Source organism: Cetorhinus maximus, chromosome 13 (genome assembly GCF_964194155.1).
Source record: "Cetorhinus maximus chromosome 13, sCetMax3.hap1.1, whole genome shotgun sequence".
Classification (NCBI taxonomy): domain Eukaryota; kingdom Metazoa; phylum Chordata; class Chondrichthyes; order Lamniformes; family Cetorhinidae; genus Cetorhinus; species Cetorhinus maximus.
This window is the reverse complement of record NC_135891.1, coordinates 65,941,932-65,956,547: the sequence shown is the minus strand read 5'-3', so window position 1 is coordinate 65,956,547 and position 14,616 is coordinate 65,941,932. Positions and strand designations below refer to the sequence as shown.

The 14,616-nt window shown below is 45.9% G+C and overlaps 1 protein-coding gene across 1 annotated transcript in view; it reads left to right on the top strand.

The window, feature by feature from the left end:
* The window catches only part of LOC144689095 (piezo-type mechanosensitive ion channel component 2), a 190,222-nt gene that overhangs the window by 30,089 nt on the left and 145,517 nt on the right, over window positions 1–14,616 (top strand). The window contains exons 10-14 of the mRNA XM_078556243.1: window positions 1,447–1,595; window positions 3,304–3,477; window positions 4,986–5,027; window positions 7,654–7,686; window positions 13,883–13,998. Of these exons, the coding sequence (XP_078412369.1) occupies window positions 1,447–1,595; window positions 3,304–3,477; window positions 4,986–5,027; window positions 7,654–7,686; window positions 13,883–13,998 (514 nt within the window). The remainder of the gene's footprint in view (window positions 1–1,446; window positions 1,596–3,303; window positions 3,478–4,985; window positions 5,028–7,653; window positions 7,687–13,882; window positions 13,999–14,616) is intronic.

Below are 14,616 nucleotides of genomic sequence, written 5' to 3'. Positions count from 1 at the left end.
AATAATCCCAACCCAGTTACTGCATATGATGGGTTCAGACACAAGGATCAATCCTAGCACTGTTACTGTTGTTAAGAAACCTATACTTACCTTGGTTTGAAGTTTGGAGGTCGAGGACTCCGATTCCCAATGATCCTCGGGCCTTTTGTGCAGGCACTGTCTGGGAACTGGTCACACATGCGCAGTACTTCCTTATTACGTTCTTCAGGCTGAGGACAGGCCCTGCCAGCCTGCGTAGAAGAAAGAGGAAGAATGGAGCGAAAAGGCAGGTCAGGTGACCTGATACAGAGCACCATTATCTGGTAGGTGTGCCAGGCAACAGGACATGAGAGGGGACAGGGAGAGATCCCAAAGCAGGGAGAGGTCACAAAAGGAAGTCCCATGTAAGGGGTTAAAGCCAGGGGGCAGACATAGGTCCCATTAAGTCAAGTTCAAAGAAAGGAGCAGAGATGTAGGCTCTGAATTAAAGAAAGAGCTGCAGGGAGCAGACCTTGAGCAAAATGGGATCGAGAAAAACCCTGAAGATCCAAGAAGGCAGCCAAAGGTTGGTGACTCCATGCTGCGGGCCATTGGAGCAAAGGTGCCCCTTTGGACCAGTGGTGTTCTGCTTCACACGGCCGAAGATCTAAAATTGTGCCTGGAAGGTGAAGCTTGAGTGTACTTGGAGATCCAGGGGAAAGAAATCGCAGAAGGTGAGATTGAAACACTGCGAAGTGGATTGTTGTTGAGGCCGTCTGAGTGGGAGTGACTTGTGGAGAAATCCATGGAATCTGGTTTGGTCACATTTGTCATCTGTCGTGTAGTATGGCGTATCCGACCATAGTTTTCCTGTTAATTCACATGTACCTCATACTTACCCTGAATGTTTGAGTATAATATAGACATTGTAAATTGTTTTATCTTTTGGACCGTCTATGATGTTTATTTTTGTTTGATCAAAACCTGTGGAATCTTGTGGCTTTTTTCACTTATTAAGTGTCTTGAATCTCAAACTTTATCTACATTAAACAAAATGTTATTGGTCCCTAACCAGTTCTCCTCCATGTCCCATGGTCTCATAACATTGGATCGTAACATTGTACATGGTGAGATCAGACACTGGGAATCATCCCAGCCCAGTTACTGTATATGGTGGTACCGCCAGTGGCGATACCATTAGTAACAGCACTGGGAAGGAGTAACTAAGTGACAATGTGAGGGAAAGAATTAGCATCAGTGGATGTACACTCAGTAATACAGGGCACAGGCGGAGGAGTGACAGAGTCACAGAGTGGCTGGCGGGGGTGGGGAATTACTGAACCAATGTGAGGGAGCTGGATTAGCATCAGTAGAGTTACAGTCAATAACACAGGGCTCTGGCTGGAGGAGTTACTGAACCAGTATGGGACGTGACTCTGAAATCTCTATCCAACACCTTCTTCCATTTATTCCCTCATGTGTTTACAGGTACATTATGACTGGTGGCGTCAAATCCTGAGGTATTTCTGGATCACTGTTGTGTCTTATTCAATGTTGGTGCTCATCATTATCTACACCTATCAGTTTAAAACAGTCTCCTGGCTCTTTCAGCAGAAAATGGGAATGTCCGAGGACAGGTACAGTGCTAACTCATCTTTTCCCACTTTGTGTTTAGTTCCCTTTTCATACAATTGTGGTTCACCTTAAACTAGTGCTTATCAATGACCTTTCCCATTCAACTTAGTATCTTGCAAACCCCTATGAGGTCCCACCTCTCACACTTGAAGAGTCCAATTTTTTCTAACCTTTCATCACAGGCAGGATTTTTAGGTCGGCCTGTGGGCACGATCAGCGGGCCTGGGAGTGGCTGGGGAACAGACCGCCCGCCTGTGATCAGCCCCCAACTGCAATTTCACACTGGCCAGCCAGCGTGAAGCACGCGCTGAAATGCCCAGCCGTGCCGGGGTGGGAGCAGGAGGAGCGCAGGCGCTGACCTAGGCATGGGCGCGGGCGAGGGTGAGCGCTGAATGAAAGCTCTCTGAAGGCACAGAGCTGCCTCAGGGAGCCGAAGAGTTCAAAACAATTAAATAAAGATTTTAAAATATGAAAAAAAAATGTCCACGCATCAGACTCAGTCACCTGAACATATACATGATGAAAATTCTGCCCATACATTTTTATTTTTTTAAATTTAATAACGGAAACCTCATCCTGCCCTTGGATGAGGTTTCATCAAAAATGCAAAGTCCACCTGGCAGATTCGCCCGTCTGTCAACCATAAGGTTGGACGGACCACGAAAAATCGGGAACAATTGGAACCTTAACAACTTTAATTGTCTTCTTAACTGTCAGTGGGTGCACTTCCAACACTTGCACAAGCCCACCAACCAAAATATCGTGCGACTGCGGGATGATGCCAGGATGCTCGTCTCAACGTCATGAAGCGTGATTTTGTGTCCAATCGGGTCAGGCGTGTGCCCGCACACCGACCTAAAATTCTGCCCCATAACTTATTACCTATTCTGCAGGAGCCCACATGGCTCAGTTGGTAGCGCTCCTGCCACTGATCTGGATGGTCCTGGGTTCAAGTCCCTCTCCAGGACTTGTTGGCAATGGAAGAAGTATTCATATGGTTTAAAGCATAAATCAGTCTGCAAAATCTTTCTAAAGTCTCCAAAGCCACTCTCTAAGGGGCAAAAAGGAGTGTGATGATACACCAAACAAACAAACCATCCTGTGCTTAAGCTTGCCCAAATCTCTGTTGTCCATATCTGAATTCCCACCAAGCCTAGTTCTTGCACCCCAATGCTTGCATCAGCTGCCAGCCTGGCAACACCTCAAGTTTAAAATCTCATTGTTTTTTTCATCCCTTCATTGTTCCTGTGAAGTGCTTTGGGACATTTAACTATTCTATAGGTGCTATATAAATGCATGGTGTACAGATTCCAGGCATGGGAGACGTCTTGGTAGCCAGTACTGAATATATCACTCGAGTTGCAGCTCATCAGCACTTGGTTGTGCCACGGTTACACCATCGGGATATCGCCTGGGTGATAATCCAATGGGCCAATCAATCGTCCATTGTAGAACCACTCAGTTTTATCCCCTTGATTTAATCAATTGGGTTTTCTAATAGGCTGGCGATCCACTTGCTCAATTATCCCCCTTGGTAGAGCCAAGATTTAACCCAATCTGTTTCCTGATTGGGAAAGGTCTAGATGTTTACTTTGAAAGAACTTGCTTTTTTTTTAACCAGGCCTTTCACAATCTCAGCACATCACAAAGTTTCTTAGAACCAATGAGGTAGGTGAAGTGAAACTTACTGTCCTCTTCTTTTTTTCCTAGTTTGAAAGACCTGGGTTTGGAGCAGTATGACATTGCTGAGCTGTTTGCTAATATCTCATTCCCTGCAACCTTCCTCCTGGCCTGCATCCTCCAGCTGCATTACTTCCATGATCATTTCCTCAAGCTTACTGACTGTAGGCAGGTCACTCCCAGGCAAGATAACCTCATCTATAGGTATGTCTCTTCAGAATTTATATCTCTTTGCATGCTGTTTTCACAATGCTTAGAAGAGTTCCCTTTAGAATCCTGGCATTTTGATTTTGACATAATAACCTAAGCAGTTGTTTTTTATATGTATTCATCCTTGGGATGTGAGTGTCACTGACTAGTCCAGCATTTATTGCCCATTCCTAATTGCCTTTCAGAAAATGGTGGTGAGCTGCTGTGATGGGAGAGGTGGGGCCAGAACCTTAACTGGACCAGACATATAAATGCAAGAGCAAGTCAGAGGCTGAGAATTCTGCAGCGAGTAACTCTGTTTCTGACTCCCCACTGTCTGTCCACCACCTACAAGGAACAGGTCAGGAGCGTGTTGGAATACTCTCTGCTTGCCTGGATGAGTGCAACTCCAACAACAGTCAAGAAGCTCAAAACCATCCAGGACAAAGGAATCCACTTGATCAGCATTCCTGTCCACCACCTTAAACATTCACTCCCTCCACCACCGACACACAGTGGCAGCAGTGTGTACCATTTACAAGATGCACTGCAGCAACTCACCTAGGCTCCTTCGACAGCACCTTCCAAATACGTGACCTCTACCACCTCACAGTTCCAAGTTTCATGTCATCTGCAAATTTTGGAATTGTGCCCTATACATCCAAGTCTAGGTCATTAATATGTATCAAAAAAAGCAGTAGTCCTATTAACAACCACTTGGAAACTCACTGTACTCCTTCCTCCAGCCTGAAAAGCAACCATTCACCACATATCTCACTCTGTTTCCTGTCACTCACCCGACTTTGAATCCATACTGCTTGTTTCCAATGGCTCTTAGCTTTGCTGACAAGCTTATTTTGTGACATTTTACCAAATGCCTTTTGGAAGTCCATGTACAATGCATCAGCCTCATAGCCTTCATCAACCCTTTCTGTTAACTCATTAAAAAACACAAGCAAGTTTGTCAAACGCGACCTGCTTTAACGAATTTGTATTAAAAAACAGAAAGTGCTGGAAATACTCAGCAGGTCTGGCAGCATCTGTGGAGAGAAATAGAGTTAATGGCTGGGATTTCCTGGCCCCGGCTCGGTGCACTGGGTCCCACCGCAGCGGATGAGGCAAGGCAGCCAAAAGTCCATTGACTTCGGGAAAGGAAGATCCCACCAATGGGCGGGGCCAGTAATCCCACCCAGTATTTCAGATTGTGACCTTTCATCAGACGGGGAAAAGTTGGAAATGTGACAGGTTTTAAGGAGGTGAGGGGGGAAGGGGGGAAAGAGAACAGAAGTGAAGCACTGTGACAGGGGATGTTAAGGAGCTGGGACAAGAATTTTAAACACAATTGCTTCACTTCACAGCTGATATGGTTGTCCTGTCACCTCCATTTCTTGGAGCTGCAATATGTGCTAGTCTATGCTTTGGAGGTGTACGTGTGTGCATGTGATTTGTATGTTTATCTGTGTACTTTTTCCATACTTCTCCTTACCAACTGCTAATATGGTGCCGCTACTGTTCTATTGCAGTGGTATCAAAGTAGAAGGCCGTGTTACTGTGCTTGCTCACAGGTGAGTGTACCAATCAGTTGTTATAATTTTCTTAAAGTTCTACGATGCTTTTCATGTTGTTGTACAATCTGCCTTGTCTTGCTGTGCTCATGCACTGAGTCGTCATTCTGGATCAGTTGGTGTTGGTGTGAGCATTCACTCCCTCCTCTGCACTGTGGTGAAACTTCATCAAACACCATCTAAGTCAGAGTGAGCGATGTTCAGTCTCAGCCTATGGCTGGGAAAAGTAACCTGGAGCCTGCATGCCCTTCACTATAAACTTACCTTTCACTGATGGGAAGATATCAGGAGCTGATGCATTAGCATTTAAAAACTATTGCAGTAAGTCTCATATAAATCCATCCCCCTCAGTCTTGGTGGTCTCCCACTCCAGCTTCTTCCCTATGATAACATGGCTGTATGCTCCAGCCAGAATACAGTAAGCTCAAACGTGCTTGCCACCCACCCGGCCTGGCTGTGCATAGCTATTAGATCTGACTATACCATATTTAACTGTAACATTGCTCCAACTCCTTAGTCAAAACTGCATCCTACATCAAGGTCATGTCAGACACTAGAAGTCACACCATACAACAAGCTGCCCTGTCCTAATCTGTCCTCCAGACTCTTCAACTCGCAATACAAGGAGCTTATGGAATTGATGTGTCCAAAATGAAGGCTATCCACAAAGCATATTCTGACTGCTCCTCAACTTCCTCTTCCTTCATTTCCCACCTCTTCCTCCTGCACTCCACTACACCAAGCCCTCGCCCATCCAGTAATTTCTCCTAATCTTCCTTTCATTCCTGAGCAATCTCATTTTAACCACAAAAGCCACCATTTTGCACCTTTGATTCCATCCTTTCCCAGCCAACCAACATCACTGACTCAATCCCTCACTTCGACAATCTTACTGACTCTGCATTAACCTGTGTTTTTGCTCAGGCATTTTCCCAACACCCACTGTTAATTCCTCTATTCTCTCCAACTACCACCCTATCTCCAAATTTCCTTTTCTTTACAAAGGCTTGGAATACATTGTCTCACTGCTGCAGCACTCCAGCCTCTCTCAATACTCTTTTTAAATCACTCTTATCTGATTCCCTTCACACACAGCACTGAGACAGCTCTGATCAAAGCAGCAGGTGACATCTCATGCAACAGAGACGTGGTTCTCTGCAACTCCTCATCCTCTTCAGGCTCTCTGCAACTTGCCCCATCATTTTCCTTTGTCCAGCTCTGCATAATTACACTCACACATGTCATTACTTCATCCCAAGTAGCTTGTCGTCCTCCTGTGCACTCTGTCACCATGAGTGTTTCCCAGCAAAAAATTCATATATATAGTATTTACCCCACAGCAACAGGACATTTGGCCTAACTGGTCTATGCCGATGATTATATCCCACACGAGCCTCTTTCCATCCTGCTCTCAGACCTCTTCTTCCTTGTGCATGAATCAAGCTTCCCCTTAAATGTGTCAGTGCTTCAGCCACCCCATGTGAGAATGAGTTCTCCATTCACACCACTCTCTGTATACAGAGAACCCGTTCATGTCAGAAGTAGAGCCCCAATTTTAACCTGGGTCGAGAGTCAAATGTGGAGCCTGCTGCTCACCCTTACTTGGCCATTTAAGGTCCAAGGCCCTTCCACATCCCCAGCCTCAATCACATAGTCCAGACCCAAATCCTGCCTGAACCCAGTGGGAATGACACAAGGCTGGCCAGTCAGGGGGCAGAGTGAGCACAGTAGGAGGCCACCAATGGGGACTTATGAAAATAATTTCCAGCAGTCAGCTAAGTGCGCTGGGAAGGCTTGGGATTGGAGGGAGCAGGAGTAAGGCCCAGGGTGGAGCAAGGGGAAGGGGGAGATGCCTGAGGCAGGAAGACATTTTTGGGCAGGAGCATGACTCATGCCACATGGGGTTAAAATTGAGTTGTGATCTGAATGACATCATTGGACTATGTCTTTTACGTTATAATTGCCTGTTGATAAAAGCACAACTGATAAAATGGCCAAGAGTGAGAATGCCATGTAGACATGGTGAGTACTACACTGCCCTGATTTTAATCCACTGACTGCCACATTCACTTTGGCTATAGTGGGGTGGGGAGGGGGGCTAGGGTGGTGTGGGGGGGTGGTTCGGTTGCAAAATCAGGGCTGAGGTATTCAAGATTTCTACAGAATGGAATTTTGTGCAGTATTGTTGGGAAGGCAATTTTATCCCTCTCAATAATTAAACCTAAGTAAATAAATAAGACTTAGTTAACAATGGAAATAGTTCCATTACAGTGTGAAGAGCAACCATTTTGTGCACAGGAGGATCCCAAAAGTAATACTGAGAAGATTAAATATTGTCCTTTTGCTGCTATAAGTCGTAACTCCTCTTCAAGTAGTACTCAAAGATCTTCCACACCCATAACAGCACAGTCCTCATTTAAGATTGCATCCAGAGGGTAGCATCTTCAACAATGCTGCACTCCCTGAGAACATCTCTAAATCTAGGTCAACTCAAGTCCCAGAGGAGGATTCATAACCACAACTGCTGCCTCACAGTCAAGAGTGACACCATCAACCAAACTGATACCAGTAGAAACAAACACTGTAACTTGAGTTGAAATGTTAATCTATCATATTTATTTTACAGTATTAAAGCTGGTGCTGAGAAGTTGAGCAAGAGGTGAGTTTTATTAACACACATCTGCAGTCAATGTTTATCTGAAACAATTAGTTTATTCATCACCAGCATCAATAAAGCCTTTTAATTTTATCAGTTTTATTGATGAAATTCAATAGCTCCAATTCGGGAGATATTGACCCTTTAAGATGTGATATCAAGAATTGGCTGAAGGCACTGGAAACTATAAAGGCTATGGGCCCTGACAACAGTCCAGCAGTAGTACTAAAGACTTGTGCTCCAGAACTTGCCGCGCCCCTAGCCAAGCTGTCCCAGGATAGCTACAACACTGGCATCTATCCAGCAATGTGGAAAACTACCCAGGTATGTCCTGTACACAAAAAGTAGGACAGATCCAACTGGCCAATTACCGCCCCATCAGTCTACTCTTGATCATCAGCAAAGTGATGGAAAGTGTTGTTGACAGTGCTATCAAGCAGCACTTACTTAGAAATAACCTGCTCACTGATGCTCAGTTTGGGTTCTGCAAGGGCCACTCAGCTCCTGACCTCATTCCAGCATTGGTTCAAACATGGACAAAAGAGCTGAACTCCCGAGGTGAAGTGAGAGTGATTGCCCTTGACATCAAGGCACATTTGACTGAGTGTTATGACACAGCCGATGCTAAGAGCTGAGTTGTTCAAAGCCCAGAGGGAAACTTGAAGCAACTCGCAATCCATTTTTGCAATTTTTATGTTTCGAGATGCAGGCTTTGAATTCAGTAGTAATAAGACGACCGAGTCTCGAGGTTTTTTTTATAAAATGAAATAAAATATTTTATTAATGCAATAAAAATTGTAAGCACATACACATGCCTTCAAAATTACTAGTGTAATAACTACAAAAATCCCCTAATTAATCTGACTCTCAATTACACCCCCATTAAGGCAACAGTAAAACTCATAGATTTAAAAAGACCCCAGGCAAAGCACATTTGACCTTACAAATTTAAAATGAGGTTCCTTGCAGACAGAGCTGCAGGTGTACAGGCTGGTTAGATCTTAAGTGACTCTGCCTTACCCACACAAACTCCTTTCTGTTTATACCTAGCTTTTCCTTTGAATGTAAATTTCCCATTGTGTTACTAGGTTTTTAACGTCACATCTTCAAATAATACCATTTTCATCCCACTCATTTTATTAGGAATATAAACACATTGCTTGGCATCTCCCAGCTAGGTGCAAGACTTTACTCCCACTCTTGAATGGTTCATTCAACAAATGCAAATGTAAACTTAACCTTTTTAACTTCCTTACTGTTCAGCTTTCAAACCTACTTCTTTCTATACAACTAAGCACCCAGACTAGCTGCCTTTAATCCAATTAAGACACACACACATAGACATTCCTGCAGGTGACTAAAAACCGGTGTCGCCAAAGACTGCAAATGTCCAGGGAACTGGTTGATCACATCTGCTACCTGCTGCAGGATTTTGCACTGTGGGGACGTGGGGGGCATCCACTGCTCGTGGCCATGAAAGTGAACACAGCGCTCAATTTTTATGCTAGTGTCTCCTTCCAGGATTCCACAGGTGACCTCTGTGGGACATCGCAAGCCTCCAACCACAAATACATCCATGAGGCCATGGACGCCATCTTCGTGAAGTCACAGAACTTTGTGCATTTCGTCTGGGAACAGGAAGGCCAGGATGCAGGAGCGCTGGGATTTGTGCAGATCTCAGGTTTTCCATAGGTGCAGGGTGCCATCGACTGCACTTACATGGTGCTCAGATCTCTATGGCAACAAGCAGTCAGATATGTCAACCACAAGGGCTTCCATACGCTGAATGTTCAGCTGGTATGCGACCATCACAAATGCATCCTACAGGTCTGTGCATGGTTCCCAGGGAGTGTCCACAGCTCCAACATTCTTAGCAGGTCTCAGATCCCTGAAGTCTTCCAGGGTCCACAGAAGCTGCAGGGATGGGTCATCGGGGACAAGGGCTACCCGCAGAGGATGTGGATGATGATGCACATGCCTCAGGCTGCAGAAGAGCGACGGTAAGAGGCTCATGCTGCAACTCACACCTTAGTGGAGCAAACCATCGGGATGCTGAAAATGAGGTTCCGGTGCCTGGACCGGTCTGGTGGAGCCCTGCAATACAGTCCACAGAGGGTGTCACACATCGTCGTCGCCTGCTGCTCCCTTTACAACCTGGCACAGCAATGGAGAGAGGAGCTGGCTGAGGAGGAGACGGAGGAGCTGCATGACTCCTCCAATGGGGGGACATTGACAGGGATGAGGGTAAGGAGGCTCTCAAAGGCGGGGATGACGGCAATTAGGCCATTGTACTGGCCAGATGAGGCAGGCGTGCTTTGGAGGCTCTCATAGGTGCTAGATTTGTGGAGGATGATGACAACATGCAGTGAGGAGACACCATAGATCCCCACATTGCACCTGTGAGTGTTGGACTCCAGTCTGGCTGATGGCAGCACACATACCCTCTGATAAGGCTCCTGTCATGGAGACGCAGCAGAGACCCTAATAGTCGCTCGATTCTAGGAGAATGATGACAACATGCAGTGAGGACACACCATAGATCTTCGCATAGCCAGACAGGAGTCAGACATTCACAGCAGCTGAGGGCAGCTCGCTTGCACTGTGATCAGGGTCATATCATGGAGACACAGCCGTGAAACTTTAAATGCACCTGACCCTTTGTCCGCCTTCAGCACCTGGGCCCTTCAGGTGCACAACATCACTGGTCAAAGATGCTGAAGAGATGGGGGCCAGCCCCACCTCAAAGGTGCTGAGAGCACACAGAGAGAATGAGGGAACTCTGTGGCACCTGCCCACAACATTCTGGCAGCAATGACCAGCACCATCGAGGTGCAGGAATCAGTAATGTTTCCAGGAAATGTGAAGCTGGACCATCACTTCGGTCTGAAGGTTACACACTGAACAGGGAAGAGGCCCTGGACTGAGACACCTGCCTTTATCTTGTGGAGGAACCAAGGTTTCACATCTGAGTGACACAAACACTGCTCATAGAACAAGGAGCCATAGGCAAGGAGCCATTCTTGGGAGTTTATTGACAACAGTGAACATTATGTACAAATAATTAACACCCGTGCCCAGGCTTTGCAACTACATCTTCTTAACTTTCCTAACCCTGCTGCTACATCTTGGTGCTCCCCCGATATCCACAGTGGAGGTGAAGGCAGCCTGCTGACTGCAATGCCCTGTGATGACCATGGTGGCCGTCCTCTGGAGGGCCGAGACCTGGAAGGCCCCAGCCTGCTTTCGGGGTCCTGCTGTGTGGCAGTGACACCCTCCTCGGCCTACAGAGCTGGGGCTGCTAGGGTCACAGAAAGAGGGGACTCAGATGGGCCTGACGCTGCCGGAGTCACCTGGGTAGATGGCTCCAGGGTTTGCATCTGCAGATCCTCCTCCCCATGGGTGCCCGAGGACCCCTAGTTAACTCCTTAAGGAGAAGGGGAAACTGGAGTGAGATCGAGCTGCCCCGCACCGCTTTTGCGTTGACACTGCTGGAAGCCAACTATGGCGTCAGTGATGGAGTTCAGCCCACACAGCAGTGCGGGACCAATCTCCCGGACCAAGGTCTCCATGGCAGCCACCATCCTACCAGTGTTGACCTCAGTGCATTGGAATGCTGGCGCTATCACCTCAGACTGAAGGCAGACGGACTCCTCCATCATGCCTTGCAATCTGAGAAGCGCAGCAGACATCCCTTCCTGATGTTCCCGAGCTTGCCTTTGCAGCTCCAGCACCTGAAGTATGACCGAATCCAGAGATTTATCTTCTGACTCAGACTCAGCAGATTTCTGCCCTGGTGAGTGCCGGAAACCTGGGAAGTCCCTGCCGCCGTCAGCTGTGGATCAGAAAGTGCGATGTGCTCACCAGATTGTGGTCCCGATGCTACTCTACAACTAGGTCCCACCGAGGCGTGTGTCTCTGCACTGGTGGAGAGTGTGGGTGAGCGCTGTGATGGATTTTCAATGAAGGTGCCTTAAGATTCTTCTTTTGAGGTATCTCTGGGGCTTGATTGGAGGCCCTGTATTGTGGACTCCCTCGGCTGTTTCCCAGATGTGCCTGTGGAAGCAACGGGAAATAATTAGTGCATGGCAGTAGCCTGTGAAAGAGGACACATCACTCACAACATGGTTGTCTGATGGATGTTTCACTGCTGGATCTTCACTTGGTAGAGCAGCGCCGACCTCGCTGTCAAGCACAGGAATGGTCCCAGATCTTCGTCAGCCAGCTGGATGACTCAATTTTCAAAGTCTGTTAGGACCTTGATTTCGGGCATTCCTCCATCAGTCTGTGACCTCTCCCTCTTGTGTGCCAGCTTGTCCTGCATTATTACAGGTGGAGAGAGTGTAAGCAGGACACCTGCCAGGCCAGGTATGCCTGACATGTGTGCGTGGTGAGTGGCGCCATGGACAGGATGAGAACAATGAAGATGTATATGAGAGAGTGAATGATGATGTCTCTTGAACAGGCAGTGAGCGAGATCCCTGTGGATGTGTAATGGGTTTGTGAGTGTGTGAGTTGAGAGTGATGAGCAGAGTGACTTACCCTGGCAGGACGGAGAGATTGTTCATTCTCTTGCAGCACTGGGTGACTGTCCTCTTTTGCAGGACATTGGCACTGACCACAACTGCCACTGCTTTCCAAGCCAGCTTGGTAGTGTTGCTGCCCCTCCTGTGGCCAGAGTTGGAGTAGAGGACTTCATGGCGGGCCTCCACGGCATCCAAAAAGCGCTCAAGGGATGCTTCATTAAACTGGGGGGCTTCAGTCTTCTTGCCTTTCACGACCATGTCTTCTGTGCAGCAGTCCTGGGCTGGAAGCACTGAGAGGTGTGCGCGCGGCTACACTTTAAACATGGTGCCCGACCTGAGGAGGCAGTGAGATGATGGCGTGGCAGGCGAATTGGAGGCCGCCCGCCAGCAAAATGATGTGTTTCCCAGGAATGCATGGTTAATGAGGCGGAATTGGGGGGATATGGCATGAAAAGCCGCCATTACGTCCGGCAGGTAAAACATTCTTTTTCCCGCCTGATACTGCACTTAGTGTAAACGTGAGACGATTCTGTCCAATGTTTTCACCCATTAGTCTGTTTGTCTGTAAACAATGCACCTGGAAAACTAATGTACGGATTTCAGTGAAACTTTGGACACAGGTAGGATATGGCCCAAGGAAAAACTGATTAGATTCTGGTGAATGTGCAGATCTGGATTCAAATTCTGGAAATTTTTTGAAGAATCCTTTAACATTGGGAGATAGGGCGAACTGACTTTTTATTAGAATGTTGTGGGTTGTTTTATTTAGAATATTGTTCACTATTTTAGAACGTTGTGGATTGTCTCAGCCTCTGTGGTGGAATTTATCACAGCTGCCAACATGAGAGCAGAGTTTTCAGAGCAGGTTGTTGGATGTGGACTGGCCTGAAGCCTCCTCAGTGAGATGGAAACTCTTAAAAAGATTTATTTTCTTCTGCTTTGTAGTTACAGAGCATCAATCAAGTAGGGAAAAACCTCAAGGAAGAGCTATGTAATTATAATAATGTTAACACAGAGTGGCAGAGGTATGCATTCTAGTGAGTGCCCTACTCACTTGTTTTATTATGTAATGTGCATATTTTTTAACATTAGAAACCTTATCATCAACCAATAAATGTCAGGAAAAAATGGTGGGTGAAACTTTTCAACAAACTATTTTGAATGATTTGATTCACTTTCTCCCTAATGGCCATTCAGGGTTGGGTCCTCTTCATTACTCCTTAATAGTTGCTCATTGATAGACTTCTTGCCACTTTACTTTTGATAGTGTCTGACTTGTTGCTGTTTTTGATGCCTGAAGTTTGGCATTGATAAATTGAATGCAGACATATCAATTTTAAAATATTACTAGATACATAGACTTTACATGCGTATCTACCAGAAGGAGCTGGTCCTGAAAATAAACCTATTACTTATTTAGTAAGCTTCAGTCTGATCTCACCCAGTCTGAATATGTGCTACTTAAACAGTGATGAGAAGAGGAATAAAGGTAGGCCCCCTGTTCTGATAAAGGAATGGTTTTTCTTCAATTGTATTGGAAGCCAAACACAATACACTTACAAACTAAAAACAAAAAGCTAAAAGCTACTGCGGATGCTGGAAATCCAAAACAAAAACAGAATTACCTGGAAAAACTCAGCAGGTCTGGCAACTTACAAACTGTTTTGTTTTGATAGATTGGTTGATAAACACCGTGATAACATTAGAAGCTGCAGCATTAACACCTTAGAGAAGCTCAACTTTAAGCCTAAGGAGCCAAGCTCAGAGCAGGAGAAGGAAGCAGATATGGAAGGTAATGTTTGCTCCCTGTGATTGACAAATGTGACCTGGACTTTGAAGTCAAACCTCCACAAGCTTTTACCTTCACTGCTCCTGTTAGAGGAAAACGGGTAACTGGGATTGCTCTAACATACCAAGGGATTCTGATCTTCAGTAAGACTGAGTGAAGAGCACTCAACTCTGATATTTGAATTAGGCTGACCTTAAACTATAATCCACGTAACTCTTTTTGTGTGCGCGTATTCATAGACATTAATATGTCTATTTCCACTCAACTCCTTTTATCTATATAAGATAATGGATGACTGTATAAAAGCATGTCAAATGCTTTGTTGTCATGTTAAAATGTAAGAGAAAAGCTTGCCTGGTTAGATCCCTGATATACAATTACTTTGTCTCTGTGAGCCATTTTGACTTTTGTAACATTCACTAAACATGAGTTCAGCTCCTGTGACCTTGTGTCCTCCTGAGTTAATTGGACCAGGAGGATCTCTGGGCTAATTCTTGGTCTGGGCTGACTTACTGATCTCCCAATGAATCAAACATATCTGAACCAGGGAGAGAAAAAGAACAGAAAGCACCTTAATATACTGCCTGCAAAAAAGGCACCAAAGAATGACAATGAAGTGAA